We start from the raw sequence: 16,155 nt of genomic DNA, 5'->3' as shown, positions 1-16,155 counted from the left end.
ACTTACTATACTAAACTGCATTTATAAATTTACTATATTCTATTTTAAACACATTGCTTCTAACAAGTAAACCTCCTGAGAACTTAAATATTAAAAACCCTATACTAAGTTTTAAATATAATAAATGTTAAGTTCTTAAACATTCCAGTGGTTTCTAAGTTTAGCCAAATTGTTGCACCTTTCAACTTAAAATCCCAAGTCAAAAAACAATTACGCAAGTATGCATTTTAAATTATACTCTTAAGACTAATTTGTTGGCCACTTTTATAGGCCTAATTCTATGAAACAGAACAAATACCTTAAAGACCAAAGACACTGATTATTCCTAGACTTAAAACAAAACTATTAATATAAGCATTTAATAAATTTCATCATTTCTATATTTACTTCTAACCTTCCCATGGATAAAAGACTTACCCATTAAGAAAAGTGTGGTTGCCAGACCAGCAGCATCAGCATTACTTAAGAACTTGTTAGAAATGCAAATTCTCAGCCACACAGAATCACAAATTCTAGGAGAGGTATTCAACAATATTTTTCTAACAAGCCCTTCAGGAGATGATTCTGTTGCATGCTGAAGTTTGAGAATCATCAGCTTATTTTAGAGGCAGTTTTGTTCTACAACATAGATAATACAGAACTTCCTATCAGCTATCCTGTGAGACAAGCAGCAATTCTAAAACAGGCAAATCAACCTCATGCCTGAGAACCACTGAACTAAATGATACACTATTAAGAAAGGCTAACTAGTTGGGAGTTACCACTAGAGCCCACTGAGGTTGCCGATCAAGTAGAAAGTATTCTCTTCCTCCCATCCGGCTTTAGGAAAAGAGACTAAAACTGGGGCCAGCTAGGGTTATCTTCTACCAACACTGTGAGTTTTTTGTTTTGTGGTGGTGGTGGTGGTGGTTGTTTTAAACAGTTAGTGTAACAACTGGTACACTCCAGGTCTCTTAGAGCAGTGGTCCCCAACCTTTACGGCTCCAGAGACAGGCTTCATGGAAGACTATGGATTATGGACATGTGGGCAAGGGGTGGGGGATGGGGAGAGAGATGGCTTCTCAATGAAACTGTTCCACCTCAGATCATCAGGGATTAGACCTTGCATGTGCAGTTCACAATAAAGTTCACACTCCTATGAGAATCTAATGTCCCCACTGATCTAACAGGAGGCAGAGCTCAGGCAGTAATGCTGGCTCGCTTGCTGCTTACTTCCCGCTGTGCATCCTGGTTCCTAACAGGCCATGGACCAGGGCTGGGGACCCCTGCCTTAGAGGCACTTGGTCTTCCTGGGTTCAAGATAAACCATCATCTAACTCTTAACACATCATCTGAAGTGGCAATTTCCAACCTAATATATACCTAATTTTTCTCACACCCTCATTGGATTTTGCATTTCCAGCTCTGTCATTTTACTATCTTTCTAACTCTAAAGAACCTTCAATGACAATCCATCCTATCCTTTACAATCTTAACTAATTTAACTTTAATACCTTACATGACAGAATTTTAATTCTTCTCACATTTTTTTCCCTATCTCAAGGACTGTAACTCTTGCAAATACTAAGAAAACACCCAAATAAATTCTGAATTTCTCACTTCTTTCTTTGGCTCAGATTTTTCAAAAGGAAAATAGGATAATAATAGTACTATCTCATCAGGTTTTTATTAGGATTAAATAAAAAACTTTTGCTCAGAGCCTGCCCCATTACAGCTATTATTCTTGCTATAGGTTGAGTACCACTTATCTGAAATGCTTGGGAACAGGAGTGTTTTGGATTTTTTTGAATCTTCCTAAAGGATAGGATGGATTTGGAATATGTGCATTACTGATTGAGCATCCCAAATCCAAAAATCCAAAATGCTCCAAAGAGCATTTCCTTTGAGCATCATGTAGGCCCTCAAAAAGTTTCAGATTTTGGACTTTCTGATTTTGGATGCTCAACCTGTATTACTACTTCTGTTATTACTGCAAGTATCATCATCATCATCATCATCATCATCCCATTTATTGAAATAGACATTACCCCCAATCCAAGTAAAACATGATATTTTACATCCCCCAATATTAGGTTAGAAACCCTTGTTATATACTCCCATAATATATTTTACATTCCATGCCCAATAACCAACACAGTTATAAATTCCTTGTCCAATGTCTATTTTCCCAACTAGACAGGATCATTAATGTACCTCAGTACCCTCACCAGTAAAATGAAAATGCTACTATTAATTACCTCATCGGGTTGTTGCTGAGGGTTAACTTGTGCGTAAGACACAGCAAGCACTATATGTTTTGTCTATTATAATTATTATTCCATGTCTTGGTTTACATTTTCCATGATTATCAAAAGGGAACCAGTAACAAGAATATCAATCTCAGGCTTCTAAACGCTTCTCCTTCAGTTACATACATTCAGTACATAGGATCTGCTTAATGTAAACCTAAAATGAAATTTCAGCAACAGGGATAATCATTTAAGAAATATTATTATTAAATAGTTTTTCCTTGACATGTCAAATAATTCAAGTCATAAAAATGTAATACGTTCCCACTTAACTTCATTTTTCATCAACTCTATTGATATACACACACATACCAGTAATATATATGCTATGAGGCAGAGCAGTTTTAGGTGCCCAGTACAACAATCTGCAACTAAGGTCTATGGTTGGTATTACAAGATGTTAATGTCCCATATTCAAAGTTGAAAGAACTGTTGGCTACTGAAGTCAGCACTTCTGCATAGGAGTAGCCATTTTAGCAGAACTGTTCCATCACTGCTGCTACTACTGCTATCCACCATTGTCATCCTCCCACTAAGGGGCCAAAAAGGACTAAAATGAAAAAGTGGACCCCTGCTTCTATTCCTCCCCACATCCCAACATCAGAGGAGTTAATGCATCAAGAAGGGGTGGAGGGGAGTTTGTGAGAGCTAGACCACACCTCTTCTCCGCTACCAACCTAACCCGGAATGGGAACTGAGGTAGAAAGATAAATGGAGATATAAATTGAATATGAGACTGAAATTTTTAAATAAATGGACCAAGTCTTAAATAACTGAAAGATAGTTTTAATTGCTAAAAATAAATGAAAAGAAAATGTAAAAGGGTTGAGTTGTGCTCAAAGAATCCTGTCACCAAGTGGGAAAATGAGGTTGATATAATAGGACAGCTTATGATAAAAACTATTTCATGTTTATATTACAGTAAGTTGAGAGTCTACACTAGTAAAATTTATCTATATTTATTACAATATAATCTAGTGAAGTGAGTACTTTTAAAGATTATACATTATGAGTTATAGTTATGCCCCCAAACAAGAGCTATATTTAAAGTTCAAAACAATTTTTTAAAATCAAAGCGTAATGTACCCTTTAATCAGGAACAAGCATTGTATTTTAAGATGTTTCCTTTGTAATTGTTATTAACTAGATCGATGGTGTGATAATGTCCTTAATATGTCTAAGTCTCAATTATGGTTTTCCTGAGAGGGCTATAATGGTGGAACCAGCAAGCACTAAAAGCTGGTAAGAGCAAAAGCAGCCACCTTGGAGAGGAGTAAAGGAAGGAGAGACACTAACAGTTCAGTAAGTGGTTTGTTTATAGAAAGGGTAAACTCAGAAACATTGACCAAAGTTTTTTTTGTTTTTGGTTTGTTTGTTTGAGATGGAATCTTACTCTGTCACCCAGGCTGGAGTGCAGTGGTGTGATCTTGGCTCATGGCAACTTCCACCTCCCAGGTTCAAGCAATTCTCCTGCCTCAGCCTCCTGAGTAGCTGGGATTCCAGGAGTGTGCCACCATGCCCGGCTAATTTTTGTTTTTGTTTTATTTTTGAGATGGAGTCTCGTTCTGTGGCCCAGGCTGGAGTGCAGTGGGGCGATCTCACTGCAACCTTGCCTCCTGGGTTTAAGCGATTCTCCTGCCTCAGCCTCCCTGGTAGCTGGGATTACAGGCACGCACCACCACACCCAGCTAATTTTTGTATTTTTAGTAGAGACAGGGTTTCACCATGTTGGCTAGGCTAGTCTCGAACTCCTGACCTCAGGTGATCCGCCCGTCTCGGCCTCCCAAAGTGCTGGGATTACCGACGTGAGCCACCGCAACTGGCTGACATTTGACCAAAATTTTATCTGGTCTATCCTTAATCTGTCAATGGTGAAACTATCTTATCAACATCATTGCTGAACATGACTCCCTCCACCCCTTCTTGATGCGTAACTCCTCTGATGTTCGGTTGTGAGAAGGAACAGAAACAAGGTTCTACTTTTTCATCTTAGTGGATGAAAGGAGGAATAAGATCACTAACAACAAAGGGTTTCCTGGAATGCAGTCAATTTACATGTGTGAAAGTATCTGTAACAAGAAATACTCCTATAATACACAGGGCTTTTTGAAGAACTGAAGAAAGAATGATAGCAGGAAACTTAAGCAGCTATTAAGAAACCGAAATAAGAGTAGAAAGAGCAGAAGAAATCCTTCAAACAGACTGACAGACACTCATTCTAAAGGACGCAAACACAAAGAACAACCCTAGAGCCAAAATCCATCTGAGAAGCAGCTGCAAAGCACAGAATTCTCATTTTAAACAAAGGCTAGCTGGAAACATACGAAGAATCATTTATTTTTTACTTGTGTATATACACGTTGCCTCTCAAAAGTCAGCTAGTTTTCACTAATTCTGCTCCAAATGAAAATGCTCCAGAACAGAGAATTTTGAAATCACCAAATGCAACCTCATTTACAAAGAAGAAAATATAGGCCCAAAGACACTAAGTAACTTGTCCAAATTCTTTCAGGAAGTTAATGCTAGGACGTACCTGCCCACATGACTGTGGTCATACTTTGACCTCACAACGCCTCTCTAATGTGTCAGAGATTTGGGGGCACCATGACTATTAAAGAATATGCAATGAATACATAAGGCAGCTTCAACAGAAGAGGAATACATATCACTTCCGAAGCGCCACTTTGAAGGAGGGTGTCAGATATAGCTGTGTGCTCCACACATATAAACACAAAAGTGTCTCTCTGCTGCCCGGTCTGGATTCTCCTCCTGGGCTCAAAGGATCTTCCCGCCCCAGCCTCCTGAGCAGAGTAGCTGGAACTACAGACACGGGCCACCGAATGAATCAGATACACGTGTTTGGGCATATTTATTAAAATACTAACCATATTCCTTTTTTGGTTAAGTTACCCCACATATTTCTGAATTCTCCATCCATTTCAAGGCTGGTCACACACCAACTGTTTTCAATTAGGCTACTGAAAACTCATTTTAAAAAATCCTTGATTTGAACACTTTAAAGTCCCTTTCCTATGCCTGGTCCCACCTTTAAGAGGATTCTGCATTTGGTTAACGTCCTTCAGAGCAGAAACAAAAAGTATTCCCCTCCCCTTTTCATTTCCTAATTCCATAAACAGCATTTCTAAAGATAAAAAATATTTTATGTAAAGTAAGGAAAATTTATTTTAAAGGGCTACGCTAAAATGAGACTTTAATATTTCTTCAAAGCTTAAATTACATACCTACACACATAGATCAAAAATGTCCTCACTGTTTTACTGCTTTAAAACAACTGGCAGGGCCCAGCATGGTGGTTCAGGCCTGTAATCCCAGCACTTGGGAAGGCCTAGGCAGGAGGATCACTTGAGGCCAAGAGTTAAGACCAGCCTGGGCAACACAGCGAGACTCCATCTCTACAAAAATAAAGTAAGATAAAATTTAAAATAAAATGACTGGCACGATGTGGAGTTACAAACAGATTTTACACACTTTGTGCCTATCTCTATTTTCTAAACTCTCTAATGCTCATTTATTTTCATAACCCTCAAATATTAAAGCAATTAACAAAAATAAAATAAAATAAGACATGGCTAGGATGTCTGCTACCTGTTAAACGAAGCCAAGGACACTGGAAGTTACCCTATGCATTATGCTAAAACTGTTCAGCAGCACTTTCAAAAATTCTTTATCAATATCATGTCGCTACAAATGACTGTTTTAAAGAATGGTACAAAGCCACTGTGGTGAAAAAAATCGGCCAACACAACACAAAATAAACAGGAACTGAGAAAGTTTCTAGGTTCTGCCACCACAAGACAACGTGCAGCCGTTCAAAAAGTACACGACGCAAAATGTCAACTAGCTTCCAATGTTAATGAAGTGTTTTATTTTACAAAGAAGTATCTGGCTTTTTATTTTTCGGTTAGGAAGTGAATCCTAACAACTGAGAAATATCAAGGAAAGACTGACCCAAACCAAAACCAAAGCAGGCACAGCGCTCTTCAAGAATCCAAGACTGAAAACACGGACGTCATAACTGGTTCAGTCTTCACCTCCCAGTGGGAGGGAAAGAGAGAATGGATCTTCCCCTTGAAATACTTGGCGGGGAAAGAAAATCAAGTCTAGGTGGGGAAAGCAGGAAGAGCAGAGCAGGAAGAGATGGCACGCAGTTGAAAGTCTTCCCTCCCCAGAGCCGAACGAGTCCTTCCTTCCTCGCCCCCGGCGGCCGCCACCCCGGCCACGTCGCCCGCCCCGGCCTAGGCACACCTGCCAGAGCCGGGCCGCGACCCCCGCCCGGCGCCACAACCGCCGCCTCCCCACAGCCCTCAGCCCAGGTCGGCCGCGCGGGAGGCGAAAGAAAGGTGGGCTCACCAGGTCCCTCCGGGCTGGACGGCGCCGGGGGCCGGTGGGGCGGGGACCCGCACCCGAGGTCCCCCTGGGCTGGCTCCCTCAGGTAATCTTCGAAGCGCACCTGCCGGGCTTCGCCGCCGCCCCCGAACGCCCACAGGCGGTTGGCCGTGCCCCGCAGAAGGCGCCCACTCTTCTCGGTGAACGTGGTCAGGTAGTCCATGCTGCCGCGGGGCTGGACGCGGAACTGGGGCCCAGGAGGTCGACGGTTTCGGCGGTGGCGGCCACCACTAGCGCGCCCACCGGCCCATCAGACCTGACCCACGGGAGGCGGCTCCGCGCGCCTCACAAGAGGCGGGGAGGGGGAGGGGGCGTCCCTCTCTCTGCCCGGGGACGGACCATCAGGAAACCACGCGTCGGGGGAGCAAAAGACGGACAAAAGTTTTCGAAAAGTTTTTCTTGTGGCTTCTAAATGCAAAATGAGGCAGAACTTAGCTTGTCACATAGGTATATTCTTCCTGGAACCGATGCGGGGTCAGAAAACTAATGGCTTTTAAGCAAGCTGGACGGGTCCTCTCAGCGCATCCCCCCACCCGCCTGGCGCCAATGGAGCTGGCCTGGCCCGCCCAGCCCTTCCCCGCCCCCTCCGCGCTCGGACCGGACTTTCAGGTCTGCAGGGGAAAAGGGTGGAGACCCAGCCTCCCGCCGGGTCAGAGCAGAGGCTAAAAATGGCCCAGGGGAGACTTTGCTGGAGTTGCATGGAGTTCGGGAGCCTAGGAGGGATCTGCAAATAACTGTCAAAAAGTTTGAAGGGTGTGTGTTGGCTTGGGGAAAAAAGAGGGTGGAGTGCATTACATAAAACTTTTGCAGCTTGTATTTCCTTTTTTTTTTTTTTATGTTTAAGGACGGCGGAGATACTTTCAACGTAAGACTGCAATCATAATTAAAACATGAATAGTAACATTTTAAGTTCGTTGTGCCATTATGAACTCATGTTAGTGCTGGACATTCTATGATCCCAGTCCTGTTTAGGCAACGTTATTGAGGGATTTAGTTTGCAGATCTACCTTTCAGGGACAAAGAACCTAGACAGGGAAAGAACAGTAACTTTTGACAGAAATTTTGCTTCCTGTGAGATGTGGTTATTCTCTTCCTTTCACATCTGTTTGTAGTTCTTTTAGTTTTCCCAGGCATTAAATAAATTAAACCCTCTTTCTTGGAATCACCAATATATTAATATATTGGGGGGAAAAAGATTTGAATTACTTAGGAAGTTGATGAACTACCCACTCCAACAATAGAGCCCTGAAAATCAGGCTTAAGCTTTTGGCCAAACTACTAAAGATTATCCCTCCTGACAAACACACACCCTCTTTTTTTTTTTTTTTTTTTTTTTTTTTAACCGGTTGACAGATCTTTTTTGCATCATCACCATTTTCAGTTTAGATTCTTACTAGGTGGGATAAATTTCACCATTCTAATATCAGCCATCACCATTATGCCTGGTGAAAAGTACAGAATGTCTGGGCTGCATCCTCAGAGTGTCTAATTCGGTGTTTATGGGAAAGGGGCCCAGGAGAATCTGCATACCCAGCAATCCATGTTTTCAGGGTTGTGGCTTGGGAAAGAACTGTTCCAGACTTCTGTACTTCCTAAGGACCTATTTCGTAGATGTTGCAGTGGACGGAATGTTTGTGCTTTCCCTTAAATTCATTTGTTAAAATCCTAACCTCAATGTGATGGTATTAGGAGATGGGGCCTTTGGGAGGTAATTCATAGCATAGAGGCCGCATGAATGCGATTAGTGCCCTTATAAAAAAGGGACCCAGAGAGCTGCCTCCATCTTTCTGCCACTTGAGGATACAAAAATACATCAGTTTGAAAACCAGAAGAAGGTCCTCACCAGAAACCAACTATGCTGGCACCCTGATCTTGGACTTCTACCCTCCAGAACTGTGAGAAATAAATGTGTGTTTATAAACCACTCAGTCAGTCTATGGTGCTTTATTATAGCATCTGGAACGAGCTAAGACAGCTACTAAGTAGCATTCCATTTGACAAGGAAGACTTACCATTCACACTACTTCTGAGTTCAACGAAAGAGAGGCTCGGTAAGTTTTAAAAATCAAATTTCAATGACTTAGTCTAATTCTCATTAATAATTTAAATTATTGTTCTAAGATACGTTTTACATCTTCTAAAAATTTACCAGTTTGTTATAAGCATATCCAATTAATGCTTGAGATTTTACCTGATTAGATCTGCACTTTTACATCCAACATTTGCAGGAACCTTCATTCTACCAGTTCAAATCCAGATTTACAGGTAGTTAACCCATCTGTTTTGGGGTTTTTTTTCTGCTTCTATTTCATAGAAGGCTAGAGCTGCTGGAGAAAAATGTATAACCTTGATGACTGAATGCCTTACAATCTTTGATTTAAACTCGGCTGAGTCGTAATGTCTCTAAAATCCTTCTATTCATATAGTCAGTGTTCTCTTTTATTCTCTATATTTGTTGTCTGAACTGTCATCATTCTCCTGAAGTTACCAAATTCATCACTTGAACATGTTACTTTGCCTTCTACATGACCCAGAAAATCATAGGCCATCAAATATGAACATTCATTTTTCTTTCCTTTTTCTCTTCAATCTACATCAAGTTGCTCTCCCTACTTGCTTTAGAAGGAGGTCTTTGTTCCTGTCCATGCCTTTCTTCCAAATTTTCTTTTGATAGTCTAATTATGTTGTCTGTGACTTGCCAGCTTTATTATTCCTCTCTGTTCCTTTTCACTATATTTCCTTTCCTCTTATCCTTCCTCTATCAGCCACATAAGTCACTCAGCCTTAAAAAAAGCTTGCTTATATGCCATGCCTGCTTTTTCACGCTACCTTTTGCCTCATTTAAAAAAAAAAAAACTTTATTCATATGTAATTTAAGTACTGTAAAATTCACGTGTTAAAATTATATAGTTCACCTGATAACAATTCATGGTTATAAAGCCATCATCAAAATGTAATCTTTGAACCTGAGCATTTCCATCACCACAAAAAGAAACTTTTTACCATCTGTAGTCACTCCCCAGTCACACTTGCAGCCCTAGGCAACCACTAGTCTATTTCTGCCTCGGTGGATTTGCCTTTTATAGACATTTCATGTAATGCTTGGTCTTTGGGGTCTGGCTTCTTTCACTTAATGTTTCTGAGGCTTCTTCATGTTGTAACATGTATTGGTACCTCATTCCTTTTTACCGCCAAATAACATTACTTTGTATAAGATATACCACATTTTATTGATCCATTCATCCATTGATGGATATATGGATTGTTCATACCTTGCAGCTATTATGAATAATGTTGTTAGGAACATCTAGGTAATTAAGTTTTTTTGTTGACCTTTTTTCATTTCACATATATACATAGAAGTGAAACTGCTGGGTCAAAATGGTGGCTTTCAATGTGCAAAAAGGTTTAATTTTGATGAAGTCCAATTTATCAATATTTTTATCACATCCGTGCTTTGCATTGTATCTGAGAAATCATTGACTAATCCAAAGTTCGAAGATTAACTATTATGTTTTTTCTATGAGTTTTATTTTATTTAGCTCTTATATTAGGTCTTTGATCTAACATAGGACTTTGATCTAATATAGGTCTAATATAGATCTTTGATCTTATATAGGTCTTTGATCTATGTTGGGTTAATTTTCAGGTTTGATGTGAGGAAGTGGTCCAAATTCATTCTTTTATGTGTGGCTATCCAGTTGTTCCAGCACCGTTTATTGAAAAGATGATTTTTCCCCCATTGTCTTTGCATCTTTATCAAAAATTAATTGACCTTAAATACAAGGTTTTATTTCTGGACTCTCAATTCTATTCCTAAACCCATGCCAATACCATGCTATCTTGATTACTGTAGCTTTGTAGTAAGTTTTGAAATTGGCAAGTGTGAGTCTTCCCATTTTGTTCTTCATTTTGAAGATTGTTTTGGCTATTTTGAATCCTTTTCATTCCATATGAATTTTAGGATTACCTTGTTAATTTCTTCAAAGAAAAAAGTCAGTTGTAATTTTGATAGGGATTGCATTAAATAAGTAGATCAATATGGGAAGTATTGCTATATCTTCTATAAACAAAAGGATGTCTTTCCATTTAGGTAGATCTTCAGTTGCTTTCAGCAATGTTTTGTGCTTTTCATTGTATAAATCTTGTACTTTTTGTGACATACATTAATAAGTGTTTTATTTTTTGTTGATATTGTGAATAGATTTTTTTTTAGATTGCCATTGCTAGTATACAGAAATAAAATTGATTTTTGAATACTGTTCTTGTATCTTACAACCTTGCTGGACTCATTAATAAATTCTATTCATTGTTAAATGGATTTCTTAACATTTTCTCTATATAAGTACATGTTTTCTGTAAATAAAGATGGTTTTGTTTTTTCCCTTCCAATTCAGGTGCCTTTTTTTTCTTGCCTAATTGCCCTGGTTAGAACTTTCAGTACAATATTAAATAGAAGTTGTGAGAGCAGATATCGTTTTATTCCTGAATTTGGAGAAAACGCGTTGAGTCTTTCACAATTAAATATGATATTATACGTCGTTTTTTTGTAGATGCCCTTACTCTAGTTTAGGAAGCACCATTCTATTCCTAATTTCTAATTTTTTTGTCATAAATGACGTTAGATTTTGTCAAATGCTTTTTCTGCTTCTGTTGATATAATATAGTGTTAATATAGTGTTTGCATTAATATTTGTATATTAAATGAATGTATATTGTATATTTGTATATATTTGTATATATTTGTATATTAAATGAACCTTGCCTTCCTTAGATAACCTTCAGAATGTATAATATGATGCTTGATTTGGTTTGTTGGTATTCTGCTGATTATTTTTTGTCTATATTCATAATAGATATTACATTTGTTTATACTTTTCTTCCCTTGTGATATCCTCGTCTGGCTTTGGTATTGGGTAATACTGGCCTCTGACAATGAATTGAGAAGTGTGCCATCCTTTTCACTTTTTTGGAAGAGTCTCTGAAGGATTGTTACTAATCATTCTTTAAAGGTTTGGTAGAATTCACCATTGAAGCCATCTGGCTCTAGGCTTTTCTTTCTGGTAATATTTTAAATTACTATAATCATTTACCATATATATATATATATATTTTTTCTATTTCTCCTTGTGTCAGTCAGTTTTGGTAGTTTTGTCTTTCTAGGAATTTGTTCATTTAATGTAAGTCATCTAATTTGTTGTTCATAGTATTCCTTTATAATCCTGTTCATTTCTCTGATTTATATTAATATCAGCTCTTTTACTCCTAATTTTAGTAATTTGAGTCATCTCTGTTTTTTTCTTGCTCGATCTAAATCTTTGTCAATTTTGTTGCTCCTTGCAGAGAGCCAACTTGAGGTTTCATTCATGAGGTTTCTCTAATGTTTTTCTATTTCCTAGTCCATTAATATCCATTGCTAATCTTTATAATTTCCTTCTATTTGTTTTGTGTTTAGTATCTTCTATTTCCCCCCCACCCAACCTCCCTAGTTTCATAAGGCAGAAGGTTAGGCTATTGATTTGAAATCTTCTTTTTTTAAATAATATAGGTTTTTACAGCTACATACCTCATTAGTTCTGTCCCACAAATTTTGGTATATTGTACTTTAGTTTTATTTATCTCAAAGTAATTTTCCTTATGACTTATTATTTGACTCATTGGCTATTTAGGAGTATGTTGTTTAATTTCCACATATTTGTGAATTTCCCAAATTTCTTTGTGTTTTTGACTTCTAACTTAATTTTACTGTAGTTAGAGAACATACTTGGTACGATTCCCCCATCCTTTCAAAATCATTGAGTTTTTTTATGACCTAGTTTATAGTCTATCCTGGATAATATTCCATTTCCTTCACTTTTAAGCCTTCCATTCATCACTGAATTTCTTGAAAATCCATATTTGCTGCCTCTCTTAAGCTCCTACCCAAGCTCACTCTCAGCAAATTGTCATCCATTCATTCAGCTTTAGTAAATGCCTACTCAGAACTAAGATAGAGAGTCCCTATTTCTATGGCACTTTCAAGCTGATGTTACACTCCCAAAGATCACCAGTGCCAGCACAAGATGTTTTTGTGCGATTAGAAAGAGATACCCTTGCAAATAGACACATTACAAAAAGGCATCTCTAATCCAAAAATGAAATTAAGAAAATAATTCCATTTATAGTAGCATCAAAAAGACAAAAATACTTAGAAATAAATCTATTTCCAAGGAGGAGCAAGACATATACTGAAAAATACAAAACATAATTGAAAGAAGTTAAAGAAAATCTAAATAAATGGAAAGACATCCCATATACATGGACTAGAAAACTTAATATTGTTAAAATGGCAATTCAGAAATCAATATACAGATGCAATACACTCCCTATCAAAATTCCCCTGCTTTATTTACAGATATGGAAAATCCCATCCTCAAATTCATATAGAATTGCAAGGAACCCCAAAGAACCAAAACAATATTAAAAAAGAAAAACAGAGTTGGGGGACTCATACTTCCCAATTTCAAAACTTTCTTCAAAGCTACAGTAATCAAAAACCGTAGTACTGGCGTAAGAATAGATGTACAGATCGATGAAATATAATTCAGGGTTCAGAAGTAAACACATACATTTAGGGAAAACAAACTGATTTTCAACAATGATGCCAAGGCCATTTAATGGGGAAAAATAGTGGCTTCAATAAATGGTGCAGTAACAACTCCATATTCACATACAAAAGAATGAGATTAAACCCTTACCTCACACTGTGGACAGAAATGAACTCAGAATGGATTAAAGACATAAGTGTATGACTTAAAACTATTAAATTCCTAGAAGAAAACATAAGGTAAATCTTCATGATCTTGGAATTGGCAGTGGACTCAGAGATTACACCAAAGGCATAAACAACAAATTTGCTTCATTACTAATAAGAGGAATGCAAATATCTGCCAATAAATACCATTTTCTTCTATCAGGATGGTGAAGATCAAAAAGTTTAAAGCCATTTTGCTAACAGTGGGTGGAAACTACCACTTTCATATATTACTAGTAGGGGAGCGAATAATGGTACTACCGTTTTGCAGGATCATCAAAGAGGGTCATTTTGCAGGATCTATCAACATCTTTAAAGCACACTCCTTTTGACTCAGTGTCCTTACTTCTTGATATTTATCCTATTGATGTATGAAATGATGCAATTTTCTATTTGCAATAGCAAAATGTTGAAAATAACCTAAGTGGTGACTAATAAAGAAATGATTAAGTACAATATGACATGTCCATATAATGGAATATTATTCAGCCATTAAAAATAACTACACAGTTCCTGGTATAACTGATTATGAAAGAATCTTGAAAAAAGTATTTTTAAGGGGGAAAGCAAGATATAGAACACCACATGTGGTATGCTTCAATTTTTGAAAACAATGTGAAGTATGTGTAGTTATCCACATACAAATAAAACATTTCTGTTAGTATATATAAGAACCTAGTAATGGTGGTTGCTTTCTGAGAAAAGAAGTGGGTGGCTTAGGGTGTGATGAGAGAGAGCCTTAATTTTCACTGTGTGTATAATATGCATGTATCACCTATTCAAAAATGATTTTTTAAGTTAAAAAGGACCTGTTTCCCATAAGCCCATTCTATCTTCTAGGAGCTTGCTAGACTGTCCACTGTCAATTTGACTGTCATTCACCTCCTATGAAAGGCATTTGAGATAGACTGCATTTCTCAATCATCAGTAAGAAAAATGTGATCTTTCTTAAGCCGTCTAAGAATTACAGGCATATCAAGTTAGGTCATCTGCAGTCAGTATACCTAAGGCATGTCTCATCATTGAGAACATGGGCCCTTAGTCTAACTTCAGATCCTGGCTTTGCCACTTACTAGCAGCGTATTAATGGGAAAGTAACTGACTTAGCCTCTCTCTCCCTCAGGTTCCTTACCTGTAAAATAGAGATCATATAGAGATGTCGGGAAGATTTAATCACGTCATGCAAGCAATATGCCTGCAAGAGTGTCTGTAAAACATTAAGCCTTGGTAAATGTGAGCTATAATGCTTATATAAAATACCTTATCAAGTTACACCATTAGTGTTATATTCTGAATTTTATTGAAGTTCAATGCAAGAAATAATTGTGTGAGGAACTGATATTGAAGACATTATTCATTATGTTGTTATTTAGTGTATATAATTAAAAAATATTTTTGGCCAGGTGCGGTGACTCACGCCTGTAATCCCAGCACTTTGGGAGGCCAAGGTGGGTGGATCATGAAGTCAGGAGATCGAGACCATTCTGGCTAACACAGTGAAACCCCGTCTCTACTAAAAATACAAAAAATTAGCCGGGCGTGGCGGTGGGTGCCTGTAGTCCTAGCTATTCGGGAGGCTGAGGCAGGAGAATGGCGTGAAACTGGGAGGCAGAGGTTGCAGTGAGCCGAGACCGCGCCACTGCACTCCAGCCTGGGCGACAGAGCGAGACTCCATCTCAAATATATATATATATATTTTTTTTTTTGACAGATATTTAGAATTTTATGTCAGGAAAAACCCTTGTGAAGACAGGACAGGCATTCATTAACCAGATAATACGTGTTATCATCTTGTCTTAAGTTTCAAATACAATGACCATCTTTCCTTTTTTTTTTTTTTCCAAAAAAGTAGAACTACCTTGCCATTTCCTTTGCTTAGTAATTTCTGGTCTGATTGAAATTATTATTTTTTACTAGATGTTTAAATTAAAAGGACAATATATAACTGGATACATGCATATGGGAAAACAAAACTATAGTACAGAAGGCTATATAATAGTAAATTTGTTACATCCTTCCTGAATCAACCTCCACAGCTTTGTGTATATCCTGTAAATTTTGTATGCATATATTTACATAGGGGTTAGTATGTGTATATATGCATGCGTGTTTCTTTAAAAAAAAAAACCCCACACAAATGGGAACATATTGTGTCCACAATTTTGTTGTTGTTGTTGTTGTTTTCTTGTTTGAGATAGGGTCTCACTCTGTTGTCCAGGCTGGCATGCAGTGGTGCAATCAGGGCTCACTGCATCCTCGACCTCCTGGGATCAATCCATCCTCCTGCCTCAGCCTCCTAAGTAGCTGGGACCATAGGCACATGCTATCACACCCAACTAATTATTGTAGTTTTTGTAGAGACAGGGTTTTGCCATGTTGCCCAGCCTGGTCTTCAACTCCTGGGCTCAAACGATCTGCATGCCTCTGCTTCCCAAAATGCTGTGATTACAGGCATGAGCCAAGATGCCTGGCCTATGTCCATAGTTTTATACAAATATTTTTACTTCACTTTGTCTTAGACACCTTTCCATATCAATTTCTATTAGTTCTCCTTCATTCTTTTTACAGTTTCCGAGTTCAATTTATTATTATCTGTTGAAAAAGCCTTTTGTTGTTAGTTGCTAGAATATTTAATTTAATTACATCACATTTACTTCCAAAAAAAAT

At 38.0% G+C, this 16,155-nt stretch overlaps 1 protein-coding gene across 7 annotated transcripts in view; it reads right to left on the bottom strand.

Annotated features, from left to right (window-relative positions):
* Nucleotides 1-16,155, bottom strand: part of OXR1 (oxidation resistance 1) — a 483,216-nt gene that overhangs the window by 88,321 nt on the left and 378,740 nt on the right. Inside the window, exon 1 of one of the 7 annotated variants that reach the window (XM_004047423.5) lies at nt 6,660-7,208. The exons of 4 other annotated variants lie outside the window; for them this stretch is intronic. In XM_004047423.5, coding sequence (XP_004047471.1) covers nt 6,660-6,858 — 199 coding nt within the window. In that variant the 5' untranslated portion in view covers nt 6,859-7,208. Of the gene's footprint in view, nt 1-6,659; nt 7,209-16,155 lie in introns of those variants that run through there. 2 more of the 7 variants (XM_019032277.4, XM_031013618.3) reach the window with 2 other exon arrangements.

The sequence above is a fragment of the Gorilla gorilla genome, chromosome 7 (assembly GCF_029281585.2).
Source record: "Gorilla gorilla gorilla isolate KB3781 chromosome 7, NHGRI_mGorGor1-v2.1_pri, whole genome shotgun sequence".
NCBI classification, from domain to species: Eukaryota; Metazoa; Chordata; class Mammalia; order Primates; family Hominidae; genus Gorilla; species Gorilla gorilla.
This window is presented reverse-complemented; position numbering and strand designations above follow the sequence as displayed.